Raw genomic sequence first — 23,215 nt, forward strand, 5'->3', positions numbered from 1 at the left:
ATAGCGGACTTGGCCACTTCTGAGCAGGGCGCTATAGATTTTGAGAAAACACCCGTACAAAAGGAGACTGATGCAAGGAGGGTCGCTAAGGAATAGAGTTGTAAGGTGGTTGAACTATTGTATGCTATATAGGCCGGGAAAGGGGTGGGGGGATTTGGAGGGAGTGTGGGGAGCAGACGGTCAGGACATGTTGTGAAATGTGATGTATATGTTTTTGCAAGTCTGTAAGTTGTTATGTTTCTATAACATAAAATAATAAAAATTGTTTTTAAAAAAAAAGCTTTGTTTCCAAGGGTCTGCCACGGTCTGCACTGGTCTGACTTATGCTAGGAATTGCTTCTTTCTGCAGTGCTGTGGAAGAAAGAAATGTGTTTCCGCACTTGGCAGTGAATTCAGAATTTTGAAACGCTGTTCCTTTAAAGGGAAAGGCATTCATTTCTATGCTAGGTGTTTGGGTCTAGCTAGGAAGTTGGAATTTCTCTCCAGGTGTATCAATACTATGATCATAGGCAGCCTGTAGGGCTTTGTACCAAACCCTCTTTCCATGTTTGGTAATGGTGTTCGTCAGTGTGGATCTGCTCCTGTGACTGCCCCCAGCCTTAGTGAGGGGACTCTGTTGGAATGGTCTGCGGATACTCTGTGTATTTCCTTTGGATCCAGTATCCACTAGCTGAAGGCAGCCCTCAGCCCCTTTGACCACTCCGCTGTCAGTCCCCAAGGTTAGATGAGGGCTTCGTCAAAGGACACTGTGGGCCTCATCACAAGTTGGGTGGTAGCCCTGAAATGCAGGGGTAACGGTGTTACTGCCACATTTACCGCTCCACCCAAACTCGAGGCTGGCGTGTTTAACCCCAGCTCAGAGCTGGGGGTAAACACAGCAGAAAAATTCCCATTTTTCAGCTCAATTACCTCCGGCGGTATTACTGTGTGATAATTGCACTGAAAATTCCCCATTGGGTCTAATGGACCCAATCGGGAATGAGAAGTATCATTTAGCGCCCAACCCGTGATCCGGAGGTAATTACGCCGGATAGGTGGGCACTAACTCAAATAAAGTGGGGAGGTATCGCAGTGTATCGCAGTCAGGATACCGCCCAACTCGTGATGAGGCCCTGTGTCATAGTGACTGTGTTGCTTGTGGGCCATCTGCCTCAAACACCAAGAAAACTTGGCAAAGCAGACGTGATACCCTTAAAAACAGATCTATGACCACAGGGTCCATCAATCCCTGACAGATAATAGGGCCAAAGAGAAGACCAAGATCTTGACCAGACAACAATCACTCAGCCAAGACAAGAAAGAAATGCAGCAGATACATAAAAACGCCACACACTGTGAGCAACTTTTATTTTGATCACCTGGAGGTGGAGCTCAAGAGTAGACAGGAGAAGATTATCACCTACGTTTACAATCAGCCTAACCTAGAACCTTGTCATCTTTGTATTTGTAAATAAACCCATTTTAACCTTAGAGTCGTGAATTGTCTATTGATCCCCCAGCAATGACAGATGGGCCACCTTTAACATTTTGGCTTCAAACGGAAAAGGAGAGCAAACTAGCGGCCCACTCTAACAAATAACTCAAATTCAGAATAGGACCAAAATTGAATATTCCCCCATCCCAACACCATGGTGGTGGAAAGAAGGAAACTTATATGGCGCCAAAGGTGAAGGATTATTAGATTGAAACAAAAAGGGTTGTTCTAATGATGTTAAAAGGCTATCCACGAGTTTGGTGGTTATTCGAGAGTAAATCTGCCAAATAACTGCCAAAATCATCTACTTTTTTTAATGTATTTTATTTTATTGCAATATCGCTTAAACAAGTTTAACATTTTTCAAAAACAATTTCATAAAAACAATTATAAATCAAATGATAATCTATTATCTCTCTCGGAGCGGGTCTTACCAGTTCCAGCACCAATTACTTTGGCCTTCATTACGACCCAGGCGGTAAGTGAAAAACGATGCCGGTAAATGATTACCGGCATCGTTTTCCGCTAGGTCCGATCATGACCCGTGACCGTTAACTACGATGGCATTAGCGGCATCGTAGTTAATGCTGCCGCTAACTGCACCAAGGACGCGCGCACGCGACCTGCCACACCGCAAATACCGGCATGGCGCAAAGCTACGCGAATGACGACCCAAGCGGACATGCACCTAACGCCATCACCCAGCCCGTTAAGTACCTTACCGCCATGGTGCTAATTACGCCATCGCGAACCAACTGTAAAGGGCCTTGTGCAGTGAATCCAGCTGCCACAGGTGCACAGAATCAGCACAGGTGGAGGCAATACAGATTCAGGAAGTACAAAAAGAGCACACCCAACCCCTTCCCACACCCAGTCACACTCCACAATGATTCCAATAGGACTAGCAATGTTGGGGCTGGAGGACCTGATAGCAATGGAAGTGCTACAACTTCAATTACAACAACAACAACAACGACAGGCTGCACAGAGGAGACGCAGGAGGAGAAGGAGGGCAAGGCAGGGCCAGCAAGCCCCACCAGCACAGCCAGTGGCACCACGCAGGCAGCCCACAATCCCACGCATCAGAGCCAGTCCATTCAACCTCACCGCTGAGCAGATCCACACCCTGTACCGTTTGGACCGGGACACCATCACCGCCATCGTAGACATGATACACAACGACATCGTCAGCATGATAGAAACACCAACCGCCATCCCACCCTTACTGAAGGTAGTGTCTGTACTCCACTTCCTGGCCACAGGCACCTACCAGCACACAGTGGGACACTTGCATGGCATTTCACAACCATTATTCTCGCGTACACTGATCCAAGTGCTTGATGCCCTCCTCAAGCACACAGACGACTACATCTCATTACCACGGTCTGCCCAGGAGATTGCAAACACCAAGGTGGGTTTCCATGCACTAGCCGGCATACCTGGTTGCATTGGTGCCATTGACTGCACCCATGTGGAATTGGTGGTGCCACATGCCATGGAGGTACCGTACCGCAACCGTAAACTATTTCACTCAATCAACGTGCAAATGGTCTGTGACTCCAACAGGATCATCACACATTGCTGTGCCCGATTCCCCGGAGCAACCCATGATTCAATGGTCCTTCGGAACTCCACAATACCACGCTACATGGAGCGACATGCAGGGCCAAGATCCTGGCTACTCGGTGAGTCACATGTCATGACCATGGAAATGTGAAGTGGGTAGGTGAACGACGTACCAATGCATACTCCACCTGGCTGAAAGGGGGGGGAATGATGCATACTCCACCTGGCTGAAAGGGGGGGGGGAATGATGCATACTCCACCTGGCTGAAAGGGGGGGGGAATGATGCATACTCCACCTGGCTGAAAGGGGAGGGGAATGATGCATACTCCACCTGGCTGAAAGGGGGGGGATGATGCACACTCCCCCTGGCTGAAAGGGGGGGGAATGATGCATACTCCACCTGGCTGAAAGGGGGGGGAATGATGCATACTCCATGAAACAACCATCTGCAAGTGCATTGTACCAATTCACACCACATTGATCTCAACGAAATGCACCTACATGCACGTCACCAGACAACATCCACTGAAAGGCCTGTCCCCCATAACTGCGCACGAATGAGGCACATGACGGACAGAAACATCAACACACCATCACACAGACAGCAAGGCCCACAAAATGTCCCTATCAACATCAGTATTGCTCACTGGGGTCATGATGAGGCTGGCAGCAATGTTGCAATGATGTGAGCGTTGACATCACAGGACACGTGCCAGGCCACCAAAACAAACGAACACAGTGGATGGGCACTCACAAGGCACTTGACCCCCCTGCATACATTGGTTGATGGCATGCACAACATTCCATAAGAGCCATGAGCATATACTGGTCGCATAGTGTGAATCAATTAGTGCGTTTAAAAGAGGTCCGAAGTAACAGTTGGATGCAAGCCATGTTTTGAAATAGACGTCATGACTGACACATACATTCTCGCCCACATACAGGTGATGCAGGTTATCCCCTGAAGAGGTGGCTCCTTACACCAGTCTGGAACCCACAGAATCAGCACGAGGAGGACTTCAACCGTGTACATACACGTACCCGTGTGGTGATTGAGCAGGCATTTGGCCTATTGAAGGCACGGTTTCGCTGGCTCAGCAGGTCTGGTGGGGCACTCCTGTACCGCCATGAGAAGGTGGCAAAGATCGTCATGGCATGTGTCATGCTACACAATATGTGCGTCAGACGCAATGTGCCCCTGCCCCCTGATGCAGAACTGCAACCACCTGACGATGAGTATGATGAGGGTGGGGATGGGGCAGCACCTCATGGAGGCGGCGATGCACAGGAGGGGCGTGAAATGCGTAGTACTCGTAGTACTCTGATCAACCAATTATTCTATCACACGCGGATGGGGGGTGTCACCTGGAGATGACGATTGTGGCACTGTGTGCGTCTGTTATATGGACACTGGGGACTGTTTACCAATAAATCACACACACACTATGAGCAATGTCCACACATGTGATTTGTGCAAATATGAAAAGTGTATTGTGAAAGTGATTTTGTTGAACACACCCACTCCCCCTGAACTCCCCAACACACCCACTCCCCCCTCCCCCCTGAACTCCCCAACACACCCACTCTCCCCTCCCCCCTCCCCCCTGAACTCCCCAACACACCCACTCCCCCCTCCGCCCTCCCCCCTGGAATCCCTACAAAGGTGTGAGTAAGTCTGTGCAGCAGTGTCTGATGTAGGATTTCTCCACTGTCCGGCCACTATTGGCAGCCCCCTCCCCTGGCCCCTGGGGCACCCCTGCCTGTGCTGCGCAGGTTCCTCCCCGATCGGCGGATGGGGCTACTTGGTGTCGAGCTGGCACCCGAGGAGGTTCCTGCCTGCTCATTTGGACGCATGTCCCGAATTGTCTGCACTAGTTCAGAGATGACGTGCCGCACAGCGGCGAGCTCTGCGCAGATGTCCTTTGTGGAGGACTCTATAGCAGCCTTCACTGTCTCTGCACATTTCTCCATTGCTGCCCTTGCCCCCCCACATTCTGCAACATGCTCATTAAGGAGCGAGGATAGTTGCTGCTGCCGGGTGACGATCTCCTCCAGGGTTTGTTGGTTTCTCTGGCCCATGGCTAATGGCAGTGGTATTCCCATTGGGCTGCTCACCTCCTGCAGCGGAGATGGAGAGCCTGGCCAATCCTCATCCTCTAACTGCCCCTGGTGGCATCCGCATGCGGGCTGCTTAGGGACAGGTAGGGGGAATGAGGGTGGGCAGTGGGGCTTCCGACATCAATCTCCTCAATGATCCCTGCTTCGCTATCGGAGGAGGCTGCAATGGCAGCAGTTTCCCCAATAGTGCTGCTTGCAGCAGAGCCTGTCCCTTCTGTGGGCACGATTTGGGTAATGTCTGCTGCTGCTGCTGCTTCTGTGCTGCCTGCTGGGGTGGCTGTCAGTGCCTGTCCTGTTTTCCTGGTACGGATTTTGGCTGCTGTGGGGTTTTCCTCGGGACGGCAGAGGTGGAGGGTTGTGGTGTTGGCCCTCTTGGTGGGTGTGGAGGCAGTGGTGTCCTCATCTTCAAGGTTGGAATTTGAGCCTGTGGTGGAGCAAAGGAGGGAAAGTGTTATTGATGGGTCTGCGGACATTGGGCGGGCATTGTGACGACTGACATCTTATCAGTTAGTACATGCGGCACATTTGAGGCAGGGGCATACAGGTTGTCTCCCTTTTGTGTGGAAGTAGCATGGAGGTATGTGGGTGCCTACAGTTAGGGTGTGCATACTGCATGTGTACAGGGTGGAGATCGGATGTGTCTGTGGGCAGTCTCCTGCTGATGTGTTGCATTTACACTATGGGGCAACATTGTACTTCACATGAATGGACTTTGGTGAATTTTGCATGGCTTGATTTGAGCCACCTACCTGCATCGCCTGATGTCGGGGCTCCTCTCTCCATTCCTTTCTTCTTTCTTTAAATTAGAGTAGGCGTGGGCGGACCCACGCAGGCGCTTCCCCATCCATTCCTCCTACTCCTTCTATGCTCTCCATTCCGATTGTGGAGGCACAGATTTCCTCCCATGGCTGCAATTTAATAGGGGACTCCGATCCTCCCCCGACTGCCGTGCCCAGGTTCCTGTTTGCCGATAGGATGCTCCTGGCTCTGAGCCGGAGATCGTCCCACCGCTTGCGGCACTGTCTCACATTGCAGGGTACTGTTCCCACGGCACTAACCCGCTGTACTACCAGTGCCCATATGGCCTTCTTCTTGGCTATGGCCGGTCTGGTCATTTGGTTGGAGAATACCACTGCAGCGTTCTCCTGGAGGGTCTCCGCAAGCATGGTAAGCTCCTCTCTGGTGAAGCAGTCTTGCCGCTGGCGGTCACAGGCTTTTTTAACCACTTTAGGCATTTTCTTGCAGGAAGAAGGTTGCTGATGGTATTTGCCGGGTCTCAGGCTCGGATGTCCAGTGGTTGCGGAGGATGCCAATGGATTGTGTTTTTAAAGATGGCCGCTGTGCTCTTTCCCGTTCCGCCACGGTGACGCTACTTCCGGTTCCGCTTATTTACAGTCACCGCTAATTGCGGTGACCGCTAACTACGGTACCGCTATGAACGGTGGTCGGGGTGGCGGTAGTGCACCTTGCGCGGCATACGATGCCGGTAGGTGCCGTTTTGGGGGCATTAACGCCATGGCGCAGTTTACATTACCGGCATGGCGTAATGCTCGTGCACGATGGGTCGTAATGTCCCGCTTTTTACGGCTTTGACCCAGCTCGTAAACATTAGTTACGCCATGCCGGTAATGTCGTATACTTACCGCCTGGGTCGTAATGAGGGCCTTTGTTTGTTAGATACAGATTAAAACGTAATCTTAAAAACTGTTTTCTGAAGTGGAGAGACGTATGTCTAATCAAATACACAGGCAAACAACCTAAGGCTCTGATATCATACAAAAAATGCCAGAACACTCTGAGACCAGATCAATCCAATCAGCCTCCAATAATGTATGCTTCGCTTTGTTCCATGCAAACATTAAGGCCTGCACAGTAATATTGTTTCTCAAAGGAAAGTTCCTGCAGGCATTATCCCATTCGTTTAAGACTGCAACTTATCGAGTCAATTTGCTCACAAATTACCTGAGACAGGGAATTAGAAGGAGGCACAAGAGCCTTAGCATATAGCTGTATGGTTTGCCACGCAACACGAACTGCTAAAGACGAAAGACCCAACTCATGTTGTATGGCATAAATCCAAGTTTCCCGTGGTAATGACAGAGTCTTCCTCCACAGAGAAGCCTCTGTTTTGTCCCATACAGCACTGTCATCATCTAATGTTTGGCCTTCATAAATCAATCTAGGCACAATATTTTGCATATACAGCTGGATCATGGGTTTGATTGAAAATCTCCCAAAACGTTATCCAACGCATGTAACTGGGCCAACATACTAGTAATCAGTGGCATCCGCTCATTTAGTGTATCATCTTTATTCTTAAATTCTCTGAAAATCACACCTAAATACTTAAACTCCTTAACTGTTTCAATATTAACACCATCATTCAAGAATCAAAATCATTTACTGTTAACGTCACTCGGTCCCATGGGCTCACAACAGGAATTAGAGGTGGCAAGGCGGTGCAAATCCCTGCTTTTGAAGACCATAGGACTCCAAAGGTATTTTGTTACAATAATTTCGCAGCAGTAATTCCACCGACTATTGGAGGTAAAGTGGAGGGTTTACCAACAGGTTTTTGCTGAAGGTGAACCATCCACTTTGCCTCCAAACTCGGAATTCTATAGAACAGAGGAAACAGAGGTAATTCTGTTGCCACCAAAAAACTGCTGGTAACGGAATGACCAGTTTTTTACCGCACGTAATGAGGCACTATCTATTTACGTAAAAATGTACAGAAGTGTCACATACTTCCCCCTAGACCCTCATGCCAACAAAGGGTGTTCAAAGTATGTACATCTTTAGCTGACCCCTTGCTGGAAATACAGTGTTGTGCGACAAAGAACAACCCTCTTCCCCAGGCTTTGTGGGTAAGAAAGTGGATACCTACCCGCTTCCCACTCCTTCCATTAGCAGCTGCTTTGCTCACATCTTTTTGCTAAAGGCACCAACTCGTGGTGACATTTCTGAGCACTTTGACTGACAGCAGATCTAATGCTGTATAAAATATAGAAGAAGACTACTGCAAAAGTAAAGGGGAGGCTCCTTTCCCAGCCAGCAACACCCAAAATATCATTACCTGTAAAAGGTTCTGTGCTCGAAATGTGCTGCAGAATGCCATCCTGCAGTGTTATCAGCTTAGCCCCTTCCTAAGAGTTAAGGAAGCAATCCTAGCGGCCTTTCAAACATGCAGTTCACTTGCGACTCTACAAAGCACACATTTGTCTCATTAAGCCGTCCCTGATACTTTTGTTTCTCATCTACCTAGTTTTACCATTTAACCTGGATAATACCTGCTCAATTTGAGAAACATCGGCGGGTGTACCATAACCTTGCCTCGGAGTGCCATTCTGAAATCCAACCTCCAAAGAATGACCATTGGCAGAGGTATCTGTAACAACAAGGAGAACATGATCATATTATTACATGGAGAAGTGAACCCAGAGCCCAGAATACAACTGGAACCTATCATATTTTAATACAATGGTTAGTCAGTTTAGTTATTTTAAAGTCTAGTACTGCGCAGGTGCATAAGCACTGCTTGAATAGCATCGGATAGAGGAGGCATCAGGATTGAGTTGAGGTGAAGTAACAGACATGGAGGTGGGCTGTACTGTCAGGAAAATCTGTGGTTTTGGTAAGAGGGTTGAATAGTGTCAGCGTGATCTGGTACAGGGATTTGTTGTGGAATTACTGAGATGCACCGAAGTGGGAAGAACTGAAGTTAGCTATCTTCGTTCAGAAGATCTAACGATCAAGCTGCTTCACGGTCTCTGAAACAAAGACCTCTAACAGCCAGCGAGTAAAGTGTTGCCATGCTCACACAAGCATTGGCAGATCCAAATAGCTTGTCTTGTCTTAAATGAACATGAAAAGCTGCATGACAATAATTGTGTGAGAAACTTATTTGCAATGGACAGTAATGAGAGAGAGAAATTGTTTATTTCGGATATATGTATCCATAAAACATACATATAAGCATAATAAAATACATAAAAACAGTGGCATAAAATCGCATCCTTATGAACAATAACAAAATACACCCATAGCATAACATACATCACAAAAGCACTTCATAATAATCACATGACAATATCATACGGTTGGTCCATCCAGCTTAGCTTCTCTTTTCCATCAAGCTGTAAAAATCAGGTCCATTTAAAACAGCAATGTTAAAGTTGATGTTTATGTGACACAGAAAGAGGAGGAGCATAACTATTGCTAATATATGTGCTACAAACAAGGGGTCCTTAGAGGTGTGGCAGCTTTTTGGCAGAAATGCAGCAGGTGGTAAAGGCCACTACCTCTGCTGATATTTCTGCACATCCGCCCTTTTCAGAGATTGTCACTCGCAGATGGGGTATTGCAGTTATACAAATATTCCAGAAATATCGCTACCACCAGCAGCAACCTCTGCTATGAATGCGCATTTTTTTACTTTGTTTTTTCTAAACTCATAGTGCAAGCAGAAATGGATAGTGTACATTAATGGCACATACTGCTCTGGTACAGATGCACAGAAGGGTCCGTTTTGACCCTCTTCTGCATTAAATGGGTAAAGGAGTCAGAAGGGGAACATCGGATTGCCCAAAATAATAGGTACATATTATTGTCATTGCATTGAAGGGAAGCGCCTGTAATTACTTTCTGTACAAGTAAAACAGTTGCACATATTTTTGGATAACATTTAACATTTTTTGCTCCAACTCTGAGGTTTAGGTAAAATAGACCGATTTTCAAGATTAAAGTCAGAAGACTTTAGCTCCCATGGTATTCCCTTCGAATCCTGAATCCGGCAGACAGTAATTCCAGTGGCATTTTATAAATACCTGCAGAATTGCCATCATACTATAATGGACCCCGTTAACAATGAAATGTTTTGAAAGATAATCATAGCATGCAAAATGTAAAATCAATGAGAGCTGTTGACTAAGTAGAATCTAAGATGTGAGTTCACTCGATGGCCACATATTACTAGAAGTTAAATCGCTAATGAAGACAATGCAACCATGATAGATTACATTGTGTACGTTTAAGTAGTTATGTAAGCTAATGTATCTTACAATGTGTTAAGATTAATAAATAGATTGAAACCAAATCAAAAATGTGAGTTCTAGCAGGCAGGGGAAATAGCCAGACTACCTGGGCCGGGTGGTTCGAATTTGACATTCATTTACATACCTAGCTATGTATCACAAAATATTTAGCTGTTTTTTTGTAAACGTTTTCACGTGTATGTTCCAGGGTGAAAGGACATAAAATGAGAACCCTGGCTGAGAAGCCATCAGGTGAATAGAATTCCTACCATCAGATGTTCAGTGTTTTCCTAAGGCACCTCTCAAATATTATTTTAGGAGGTTTTGCATGTAGCTTTAAGACATCAATCCAAACTTAAAAAGAAAGGTAGCATTACTCTTCATGCAAATATTTGTTCAAAAAACAGTTGTCTGAGTTTAATAATACTTCTATGTCATCTCAGATGCTTTGGCACGGAGAGAAGAATAAGCATTACAAGCATCCATATACTGCGAATGATTTGTTATCTGGGAAAATTAGAAACCCACTAATGGTGGTTAAGTAAATATACCAGATAACTAGCAGAGAGAGATCCGGAAAACAGAGCTAAACGACTGGAAAACAGAGCAACACGTCCAGATAACAACGCTTATTGGCCTTTTGCTCGGTTTATCAACATTATCAGTGGGACACTCCGTTATTTGGCCCAGAAACATTATTTTCTGGCCTTTATCTTGTCTATTCAGTAAAATGCTGGATAATAAAGCTTTCAGAGAACTTGAACATCATGTTGTTAGATGGAATAAATGCAGTCAGCTGGATGATACGTTTTAGGTTTACAATCTTTTGGTGTTGAGTCACGAGATGCTGTGTGACTGTTGGGCATCAGTCTGGTGATCAGAAGGGTTGTTTTCTCAAAATGATTCAAAAGTGATAGTAGATTTAGTGTTCATCTTTGTTGAAGTCCACTACCTCCAGAGTATTGTAAACATCATTGGTGGGGGCTGTAAAGCTATAGCTTATGTGGCTGAATGAGAAATAGAAGTTATGTGTGTGACAAAGTCTCTTGTGAGGTACGGGAAAAGGTGGATGACGAAGCTCTGCCTGGCCAGGAAAGCCACACTTTTTGCTGATGTGAAGCCTGGAGGTGGTATACTGGGGATCTCCACAGCATCTCGCCCCTCCCAAAACTCTTGTACTCCAGTGTAGTATTGCTAAGGAAACTTGACTATTGCTAAATCCTTTATCTGGGCCTACCCTATTACCACCTGAACCAACTGCAACACATCCATCCTAAATAGAGCCACCAGACTCATCTATGGCCTTCAGGAACACAACCATGCATCCTCATCCAAAATATCCCTCAATCAGTGAGAGAATTCAAATAAAAACCCTCAGCCTGAGCCCACAAAGCCCTCTGACTAACTAACAAACTGCAAGGGGCAGTATCTACCCTCTTGCCCCATCAGGTCAACTACAGCTAGAAGAATGCCAGCCATCATCGCTAAACTAGTTTGCAGACTTTTCTACAATCAAGGCCCATCTCTCTGAAACGATCTCCTGATGACTACCAAAATCAAAACAACCCCAGGAAACTTTGGCACCTAGCAAAGACAGTCTTCCTCAGTATCATAGGTGGCACCCAGTATCCCAGGCTGTTTCCCATTCATCTGAAGTCCTTTAAGACTGACTTCCAGGCAGGTGTTGCGCTTTGAAAAATGTCACTTATTAGGTATCACCCCATTACTGCGCATACAAAAATACAGAATCTGAAAATGCCGAAGTTTTTACTGCGCATTTCGCAGCAATTATATGTGGTGGGTGGGTCAGTGTAATAACTTAAGTGAGGAGAGTATGGGGGAACCTGCGGGGGGTCTCCCCCTGCGTAAAATTGTGCAAAAAGAAAAAGAAAGAAAAAACGTCGACAAATTCGGATTCTGTATTTATGAATGCGCAGTAATCACATATAAGAATAATAAGAGTAATACATACTTATGGAAGAAACTATGCTGATATACACAGAAATCCTGGGTATGTGGCACCACGTGGAAAATTTATTCAGAGTATTTTGCAAAGAGGCAATGAGCTTATGGCTCATGAACCGGCTTGCATTGAGCCAGACTGCACTGCTTTTGCCCTCCTCAACAGCAAAAGTAGACCAAGGACAGATCAGGAAGCTGGCAAACAACATTGGGAAACAAAGAATACAGAGGTTCAGAGAACACTGCTAAAACACTGCTGTATGGCCACATGACAATGCCGCGTGACTCCATAATGGCGTTGTCTGCCATTGAGCCTCTTGGCCTATAAAATCATTTCTAATCATGCAACTGATAAATGTGAGGATCAAAAAAAAGCCACATCACATGAGACTAGTGGGGGGAAGAAGAAGGGAAAACATGAGGAGGAGGCATAACTTAATAGTGCCTGGCTGACCAGGTGAATGGGACTAATGAGAGAAAGACCTAACAAATCGTAGGCTATATTGAAGCACCTACTGAAGATCTCATCCAGTATAAAACAAGGTAAAAGAAAAATAGGTAGCTTGACAGTCAAAAGGAGCTGTTTCAGAGAGCTGGTACAGGTGAAAAGAAGGAATGTGGCAAGAATATTTCTGGGTAGTACAGCGCACTCACTCCTTGAGAGTAATTCCTAAGAGCCTTCTGGGGGCTTGAACCCAGATTCTGGCAATCACCAGAAGGACTTAAGGAAAAAAAAGGACCTTTTCGCAAGCCTACCCTGGCTGTAGTCCAGAGCCTGACAGAAGACAGAGATGCCCAAGGATGAGAGGCAATCCCAGAGCCTGTAGTGGGCTCCAACCTATGTTTCAGGTAGTGCACCTAGGACAGCAAAGCAGACCAGATCCCGTAGTGGGCTTATGCCAGGATGACAACCTTTGGCGTATGGGTTATAATAACCTCTCTCTGAAAAGGAACATGGTGGGCTGGTAGGGGCTGGGGATTCCTCTTAGTAAGTGTTTTTGATATCTGCTGGGGCAAAGGGGATATGAAGTTCTTGCTTGGTAGGCTTTTGCTTTCTCTACACTTTCTGAACCTAGGAAGGTGACGCACAGCTGGAGAGTTATATCATATGAGTCCAGACGCTAACCAAGGAGAACATGACATCATCCACTACAAGCCATAAAAGCATGCTGGGGTTCTATGACCACCTTGAGACTGAGTGATTTAGGAAGTGTCATGACTGGAGATCAACAGACAAATCAACACTAGAAAAAAGGGGTACAGATACGTTTATTTAACACCACAAACAGGCCCAGGATTTAGGTTGGACTGCATATATAAATTAGAGTATTTTTAACCATCCCTAGATACAGGCGCCAAAAAGCAGCAGGTTGTAGCTTCTCTGTGATTGCAGCCAAACAATGTAACTCTGTGCCCTTAGCGCTCAGATCAGACCCCTCCCTCTGGTCATTCCGCAAAGGCCTTAAGACCTGGCTCTTTTCTCAAGATACTTAGAACAATAACAACCTTATAGCATTCATCACAACTATGTAATTGCAACCTACCTTTATTTGTACCTGCTACCAACTGTATATAGACCACCAGGCATGCAATGTTTTTACTGCATTAATTTTGCATCAACTGCAGAGCTTGTAACCAACTGCAATATGTAACTACCGTCACCATCATTCTTATGTAATCTAGCGTCCAGTTGCCTCCGGGTTAGGTGCGCTATACAAATGTCAAAATAACGAAATAAAGAAAGAAATCAAAAGGGAGAAAATCCAGCTTACTTCAAGATTGTCGTTTGTCAGTTTGCCACTCATTTCCCTTGGCCTTCCTCTCCTAACAATGAAATTAAAGTCCTCATTGTTAATGGAGTTTAGGTATCCTCTGCATGTCATTTTGTGGGGCTGTTATAGCATTTCACAGCTTTTGTCTTGGTCAGGATGCTGATGTCTTAGTTGGACTCTTCCTCCTGCCAGGCCCAAAGAGGATTGGCTTGTTTCAAGTGTTGCCACAATGTGGTAATACTTTTCCAGAACTCACAGGGTTCATAGAGCTTGGGTGCATGTCCAAGGATGATGGTCATAGGCTTGTCTACAGTCGCAGCCATCACTGGGTGGTAGGGTGCCACTGCCATTGGATGCCTCTAGATCCTCTCTCTTGCTCCTGATCTGTTATACTCTTGTCTTGGTTTCTGCTCTGCTTCCTTGTTGCCTTCCAATAATTGAGCCCTATTCACCTCCGTTGTTAGCTCTCTTTCCCCCCCACTCCTGTCACCACCTCTTCCTTGCTTGGGGACTCTGCTATCTTGACTGTCCTAATCTATTTGTCCTTGGGTGGTTCTTCTCTTCACCCTTTTACCATCTTTCTCTCTCCCTGGTCTCACCCTTTTTCTGATCTCCTTTACTACCTTTTTTTCGAGTACCTCTCAACAGTTCATCTTCTTTACACACCACTCTCTCTTCAGGTCTTTGCTCTTCTACTCTTCCGCCACTTTCTATTTCCCACTGCAGGACCCACCACTCTTTTCCACCTCCACTAGTCATTGCTGCTCTCTAAGCGCTCTCTGGTCTTTTTCATAGTCTCCATTCCTGAATCCCCAATCCAGTTCTCCCCTACCTCTTTCCACATTCTTCTTCTTCCCTCCTCCAGCTCCACCTTCTCCTCCAGCCTGCTTGCTCTCGTCTCCTTTCCTTACTCACCCGTCCTGCACCACTCAAATCGCCACCTTCACTCCTTCCAACACCCTCACCTGGCTTTGACTGAGACCGACTTTTATAGCAGTGCTGACCCCCCTCCCAGACCTGGGAATTAAGAACTGTGCTTATTTGATGATGGGAACAAGCAGCCCAGGGATTCAATATCCAAATTCAAATTATTTTCTACATCTGTTGTGCCATGCTTCCCAGCGTGACTCCACTGAGCAAACGTATAAGTGGGACATCCTCCATCTTGTTTTCTGTACAGCTCTAGTAACCCCCACAGTTGGTTGTATCTTCAAAGCTAGCAGTTGATAGAGCTGGCACCTCACCTGTTGAATTAGTGTTCTCTTTGATAAGCTGATGCGGAACAGAGGGAAGTACTGAGCTGTTTTCTGACTCTGAAACCATTGCCGATATCTGATGGTTGTGGGTGGCAGTCCCCTTCTGTGCCTCCCCGGCCGCCACAGTTGATGATTTCCTCACAGTTCCCTTTATCACAACATGAGGTTCTTGTCAACAGGGCAGCAGACAAATGTAACTTGACAAATGATGTGTTTCAGGTATCAATTCTGAAAAGGGCCACTGTGACTCTAGCAGACATGAATGAGTGGTGGGGCTTTGGACAGGCAGAGATTTCCCACATGAGTGTACTCATAAGGATAGTGGCTGGTCGACACATGGCAAGGCTCAGGGTGACGGGATTAAAGTCACAGTTTTGAGATGGGCTGAGAAAGCATGGGGATCCTCTCTTTTCTTCCTCCGGCCCTAAATCACATAGTGGGTGGTGGCACCCAGCCCCAAGCCTTATCTACTAATCCTAAGAATTGAACTTTGTCATACAACTAAATATAATATAACATAATATAATATAATATAATGAGTGATATATGCACTTGAAACTGTTAAATATTAGATACACAACAATTCAACAATAGTTTGGTGTAACACACAAGGAGACTCCAGTCTAACCCCTCACAAACTCACCATAAATATTCAGCATGGATGAATGCAGACAAAAGGTGCACTCGGCTCTTGAGCCAAACACACTCTTAACAGCCTAAATATAATTGGGCCTCATTATAAGTTTGGTGGTTCGGGACAAGTGGTGGTAATTCGGTTACCGCCACTTTTCCTGCACCGCCAAAGTACACGTTTACTAGAGAGGGTTACCTGATTTGCCTCCAGTCAAGAGCTGGAGGTAAATCGGGCCACCACTAGCAAAAAACAGTCAATATTACCGGCACTGGTAGCATCGGTGCTGGCAAAACCAGCAACTCCCCCCATGGAATCCTATGGAATGGGGAATGCTAGTTGCTGGCACCTTAATATCCTGGAAATTCTGTGATATCTGGTGCCGGTAACGGTAGGTCTGTTTGCCAGTATCCCTCCGGAATTACCGGCTGGATACCGTCAAACTAAATCTATCCAAAGTTAAAGGAAAATAGAATGAACATCAGAACATGTGAAATAGTGCAATTTCCAAGTACAGTTCAACTGTGTATATTGCATCCAGATTTGAGAGTCTGTATGTGTGCCCGCAACTGCCCATTAAAACCTTGGCATAGGGAAACTACCAAAGGCTATGAATCTAAGGCAGGACATTACTGTTGCTAAATCCTAAAGATATGCAATAACCAAATTCGCTTGACAGATATTCTGAAAGAAAATAGCAAATGGGTTTTGGTCTGAATCGTCATCAGGAGTGTTTAAATGGTCCTTAGCTTTCAGGTATAAAGGTGCTAAACTGATGTTGAACAAAATGAAAGCAGTAGCAATGGTGGGTGATGATCTCTGTGGCATCCCATGGAATCAGAACGGGAGGCAGTAGACAAGGAGACACATCAGTGATGGAACTGGGTGATGGCATATTTTAACATGACTGAAGTGGATTTGCAGGTAGACCATCAAGAGATCTAGCATTCAGGTTTAACAAACATACTTCAAAACACTATACACTTCACTATTGGGAAAAAGTATCAGAAAGGATAGTGAAAACAGCAGGATTCTTCCAATCGGATATCCCCAATTCACCCAACTCCCCCCGCTACCCCCTCCGCCCCATAGCATCTCCTTGGACAGTATCAGGCTCATTCTGATTCTGGCAGATGCAAGGAAAACAACAAGGAAAAGTGTTTCTTTGTTTTTCCTTCATTCGTGGATTCTTCAGAATGTAAGGTTCTGGCAACAGTGTGTCCTCTTGCTGCAGATTCACCACGGCGTAGGGACACACTACTGACAGAACATAGCATTCCAGACAATCTTGAAGGTTCTGATAAGGCAGAGCTGTCATGATTGCGAGACATTCCGTCCTGTGCCACCCAAAACCTAGCACAACGTAACAGAAAACCGCATGGCAGGTCGTGCATGACCTCACAAATGGTTTCTGATAGAAGGGGATTTGCATAAGATCTCCCGGGGGGTGTGAGAAATAACAGGAAAGATACATGCCTTTCATTTCTCCCTCAATGTGCATTGGAGAGAAAAGGATGATTCGCTGCATGAGGGCCCAGACTCTCAGCAAAGAGCCCTTTAAAAGACTCCTTACCTTTAAGGAGTTATTTTCCGAGAATCTTGATCTGTCCCTTCCATGGGGAGAGAAAATAAGGATGGGCTGGGAAGTGCTTGACAGATGCCGGCAATATTGTTGATGCACTTTCCTGAGGACTTCACGCTCCCACAAGAACAAGCCTGTCTGAGGCCAAACGATAATTCTCTTACTGTTGGCCTACTCAGACACAAATATTACAGTGGAGCATTCTGCCACAAGAATGTCATCTACAGGTTCGCTAGCGGCAATGTTGCTCCAGGAGACGTTGCAACTAGCCCATAGAAAAGCTTGAGACAAGATTAACTTAAGTACCTTGAGTTGGCCAGCATCTAAATCAGATATAGAATATTAACAAAGATGTATTGAGCCACGTACCAGTTAATAACTCACTTACCTTAAGAAGACTTTCTACAATGGATGCACCTCTAACCCTGGGATCAAACATCCTTAGAATATCCAAAATAGTCTTTACACCTTTGACAAAACTGTTGTTTCAAGTATCATCTGAGCACCGGTTAGAGTGGAATCACTCTTTTGTGAGTGACCATCCAGTGACATGAAGAGCTGGCCAGCTAGCCGTCTCCTTCCTTTCGGACCTTCAAGATGGGGACTGCAGGTGAGCATTGGCCTTTCCACGAACAGTGTGGTCTGCAAACAGTCAGTACTGGCCTGCCTACTTTGACATATATTTCTGCAAGGCTGCAAAGATGGAGGCCGGTCCATAGTGATGTGGCAGGGTTGTTATGCAATGCTATGGTAAACTACATTATGCTCTCTCATACATTTAGGCCTCAGATCCTCAATTTTACCTTTTCCCGAGGCCTCCCTCTGCACTCAGCTCCTCTGATAAGCCCAAAGCCTGCCTGGTGCTGATTAGACCAAGACCCCGTAACAAGGCAAAGCGACACATCAGACCTTCTCTTCCGGTTGCTCTCTACAAGTGTAGAATTAGCACCATATACGGTAGGGTTTCTGCAAATCCCGCTTATCCATATTACAACACAATGTACCCGCAAGGCTTCATCACAAGGTCACAAGTCACAGGACAGATGCTGACCGTTATTGCCAAATGACTGCAATGTCATACAAACAAGCAACACCCGCATTGGGAAAATGCTATAATATATTAGTGCTATAATATATTAGTGATTTGCTTATGATATGCTATATAACCTGTGCTCTTGCAAACCGCTTCTACATGTTGTTACTGTCTATCTGTCATGTTATGTAAAAACTGCTTCTGCAGATGTTTATATTTTTGTGCACTTTTGCCAGTGATTTCAATTTTTTGTTTGTCATGTTAGGTTTAACCGTTTATGCTGCTTGGTTTTGCTTCTCAAACTGTTTGAAGATGAGGTTTTGATCCTCATTGTGTTTTTCTTGTGATTAAGGCCTACGCCCCCCCCCCCGTGTGACGTCACTGAGACTGCTGTCTATTTCTGGTGTTTGCAAAGTAGGGCACATGGCACTGCCCCCATATTGGGTGAGATTGTGATTCATTACCGCCAGAGGTACCATTATTATGGACCTTGGTTGGTGGTATCATTGGGAGCGCATGTGTTTTCTCACATGGCCAGGATTGTGCGCATATTTCGATGAATATGTCCGTCACTGGTTATTAAGAGTTCTGTGTCAGCGCCCTGTAGTTGCAGCATTATAGTGCATTCTTTAGGCTGTTTTTATATCACAGTTGATGGGATGACCTGGTGAGTTAATTTTGACTTTCTCCATGCCGTGGCCTGCCTTTGCCACTCAATCAGAAGGTCACCGTGGTACGCCATTACCACACATATCCTTGGCCTACTTCAGGTGTCTTTCAATTGCTGCCTGCAGGTCTGCCTTGATTAGGGAATTTCCATATTCCCTTGGGGTTACTTGTCATTATGAATTGACTTTGTGTTGTATTTCTTGATTTAGTGGGGGCATTGTCAAGATTTTGTTCTACTATTCACCAGCACCCTTTCCATGATACAGACAAATTAGCGCACAGACATACCTACATGCTTTACTACCATGGTCAGGGGTGGCCTTGATTGGCGAAAACAAAAAATCTAATCATAACTACATTTTCGTAATTGCCCCCCCCCCCTTCATTAATTTACTACAACACTCAGAACCTTGCAGTCTATGGCCCTCATTACGACCCAGGCGGTAAGCGGAAAACGATGCCGGTAAATGAATACCGGCATCATTTTCCGCTAGGTCCGAATATGACCTGCGAAAGTGCAATTAACGACATCGTAGTTTACGGTGCCGCTAACAGCACCAAGGTCGCGCGCGCGCGCGACCCACCATGCCGTAAATACGGGCATGGCGCAAAGCTACGCAGAACCCAAACCAAGCGGACATGCCCCTAACGCCATCGCCAAGGCCGTAAAGTACCTTACCGCCATGGCGCTAATTCCGCCATCGCGAACCAACCGTAAATGGCCATGTGCAGTGTTCCCAGCTGCCACAGGTGCACAGAATCAGCACAGGTGGAGGCAATACAGACTCTCCCAGTGCAAAAAGAGCACACCCCACCCCTACCAGCCCCAGTCACACTCCACAATGATACCAATAGGACTAGCAATGTTGGGGCTGGAGGACCTGATAGCAATGCGAGTGCTACAACTGCAACAACAACAACAACAACAAGCTGCACAGAGGAGACGCAGGAGGAGAAGGAGGGCAAGGCAGGGCCAGCAAGCCCCACCAGCACAGCCAGTGGCACCACGCAGGCAGCCCCCAATCCCACGCATCAGAGCTAGTCCATTCAACCTCACCGCAGAGCAGATCCACACCCTGTACCGACTGGACCGGGACACCATCACCAACATTGTGCACATGATACACAACGACATCGTCAGCATGATAGAAACACCCACCGCCATCCCGCCCCTACTGAAGGTCGTGTCCGTGCTCCACTTCCTGGCCACAGGCACCTACCAGCACACAGTGGGCCACTTGCATGGCATATCCCAACCATTATTCTCACGTACACTGATCCAAGTGCTCGATGCCCTCCTCAAGCACACAGACGACCACATCTCATTGCCACGGTCTGCCCAGGAGATTGCCAACACCAAAGTGGGTTTCCATGCACTAGCTGGCATACCTGGTTGCATTGGTGCCATCGACTGCACCCATGTTGAATTGGTGGTCCCACATGCCATGGAGGTACCATACCGCAACCGTAAACTATTTCACTCAATCAACGTGCAAATGGTCTGCGACTCCAACAAGATCTTCACACATTGTTGTGCCCGATTCCCCGGATCAACCCATGATTCAATGGTCCTTCGGAACTCCACAATACCACGCTACATGGAGCGACATGCAGGCCCAAGATCCTGCCTACTCGGTGAGTCTAATGTCATGAGCATGGAAATGCGAAGTGTGTAGGTGATCGACGTACCAATGCATATTTCACCTGGCAGAAAGGGGGGGGGGGATGATGCATACGTCACATGGCTGCGACTAGCAGTAGCCAGATCATACCCTGAGGCAGCACTCACATCATCTGACAACTGTATACATGATGCCTGATCTAATCAGCCCTAACATGTGAATGAAAGTGTACCCCAACCATGACACAACCATCTGCAAGTGCATTGTACGAAATGTGACCACATTGACTCCAAAGGAACGCACCTACATGCACGTCACCAAACACCATCAACTGAAAGGCCTGTCCCCCATAACTGCGCACAAAGGAGGCACATGTCGGACAGGAACATCAATGCACCACTACACAGACAGCAAGACCCACAAACTCCCCCCATTGACACCAGTATTGTTCCCTGGGGTCATAATGAGCCAAACAGCAATGTTGCAATCATGTGAGCTTTGACATCACAGGACACGTGCCAGGTTACATAAAGTAACGGCCTAAACGGACACAGTGGATGGGCACTCACAAGGCAATTGTCCCCCCTGCATTGTGTCTTGGCATGCAAAACAGTACATGAGAGCCATGAACATATACCGGTTGCATAGTGTGAATCCATTAGCACAACTAAATTTGGTGCAAAGTAACAGTTGAATGCAAGGCATGGTGGCGCGTCATGTTCACAAAGCGATCTCATTCCTGACACATACATTGTTGCCCATTTATAGGTGATGCAGGATATCCCCTGAAGAGGTGGCTCCTTACACCAGTCCGGAACCCACAGAACCAGCATGAGGAGGACTTCAACCGTGCCCATTCACGTACCCGTGTGGTGATAGAGCAGGCCTTTGGCCTACTGAAGGCACGTTTCCGCTGCCTCAGCAGGTCTGGCGGGGCACTCCTGTACCGCCATGAGAAGGTTGCGAAGATCGTCATGGCATGTGTCATGCTACACAATATGTCCGTCAGACGTAACGTGCCTATGCCCCCTGACGCAGAACTGCAACCACCTGATGATGAGGATGATGAGGGTGGGGATGGGGCAGCATCTCAAGGAGGCAGCGATGCACAGGAGGGGTGTGAAATGCGTCAGAATCTCATTGACCAATACTTCTAGCACACACAGCGTGTGCGTGTAACATGTGGACGGCACTTGGGGCACTGTGTGTGTCTGGTATATGCACACTGTAGACTTTACAACAATAAAGCACACATAGACAATGAGCAATGTCCACACATTTGGTTTGTGATAAACGCAAAAGTGTATTGTGCTTCTGAAAAGTCATGACACACCCAATCCCCCCTCCCCCCTGAACAACCCAACACACCCAATCCCCGCTCCCCCTGAACACCCCAACACACCCAATCCCCCTCCCCCCTGAACACCCCAACACACCCAATCCCCCCTCCCCCCTGAACACCCCAACACACCCAATCCCCCCGCCCCCTGAACACCCCAACACACCCAATCCACCCTCCCCCCCGAACACCCCAACACACCCAATTCCCCCTCCCCCTCCCCCCAGAAATCCCTGCAAAGGAGTGCCAGTGCCTGTGGTGAAGTGGGTAATGTTTTAGTGGTCCACTGGGCGGGCACTATTGGCAGCCCCCTGTCCCGGAACCTGGGGCCCCCCTGCCTGTACTCCTCCGGGTCCTGGATGACCTGCGGACGGGGCTGGATGGGGCCGAACTTGCAGCTGAGGAGGTACCGGCCTGCTCGGTACGCCTTGTGTCCATGATTGTCCGTATCAGTTCACCAATCATATTCCGCACTGCGGCCAGTTCTGTGCATATGTTCGTGCTTGCTGATTGGATGGCTGCCTTGATGCTGTCAGCACACCTCTCCATGTCTGAACTGGCACCTCCACAATGAGCAACATGCTGTGTTAGGATTGACGCCAGTTGTTCTTGCCTCGCTGATATTTGGTCCAGCACATGGCTGAAATCAGGCACAATGGAGGTTGCAATTGCAGGCCCAATAGGACCACTCCCCTCTTCCCCTACTCCCACTGGGCTTGGAGTGGCTGGCCATGAACCTCCAGGGGATTGCCCCTGTGTGTCCTGTCCATGCAGGCTACATGGGGACAGGTGTGGGGAGGTAAGTTGGGTGTTGGGGGGACCTTCCATGTCATCATCCCCATTTGCCACATCGCTGTCAGAACAGGCTGCGATGGCTGCAGTCTCCCCGACTGTACTGCTCCCCGCAGACACGATCCCCTCAGTGGGCGGCAGTGGTTGTGGGTCATGTCCCTTTCCTCGGGGGGAATTGCTGCCCTGGGCTGTTCGGCAACAGGAATTTTGGCCTGCTGTGGGTTGGCCATGGGTCCAGCAGAGGTGGAATGTTGGTGGCCTCTTCCCTCTGTCCTGGTCTTCTTGGCTGGGGTGGTGCCACTCTCATCCCTGCCGGTGTCCGAGTGTGAGCCTGTGGTGGAGCAGAGGAGGGAAAGTGTTATTGA

At 47.1% G+C, this 23,215-nt stretch overlaps 1 protein-coding gene across 1 annotated transcript in view; it reads right to left on the minus strand.

Moving 5' to 3' along the window:
• Positions 1 to 23,215, minus strand: part of KIF17 (kinesin family member 17) — a 1,103,253-nt gene that overhangs the window by 568,227 nt on the left and 511,811 nt on the right. Inside the window, exon 8 of the mRNA XM_069610326.1 lies at positions 8,450 to 8,547. Within this exon, the coding sequence (XP_069466427.1) occupies positions 8,450 to 8,547 (98 nt within the window). The remainder of the gene's footprint in view (positions 1 to 8,449; positions 8,548 to 23,215) is intronic.

The sequence above is a fragment of the Ambystoma mexicanum genome, chromosome 8 (assembly GCF_040938575.1).
Source record: "Ambystoma mexicanum isolate Mex_15411 chromosome 8, UKY_AmexF1_1, whole genome shotgun sequence".
Taxonomy (NCBI): Eukaryota; Metazoa; Chordata; class Amphibia; order Caudata; family Ambystomatidae; genus Ambystoma; species Ambystoma mexicanum.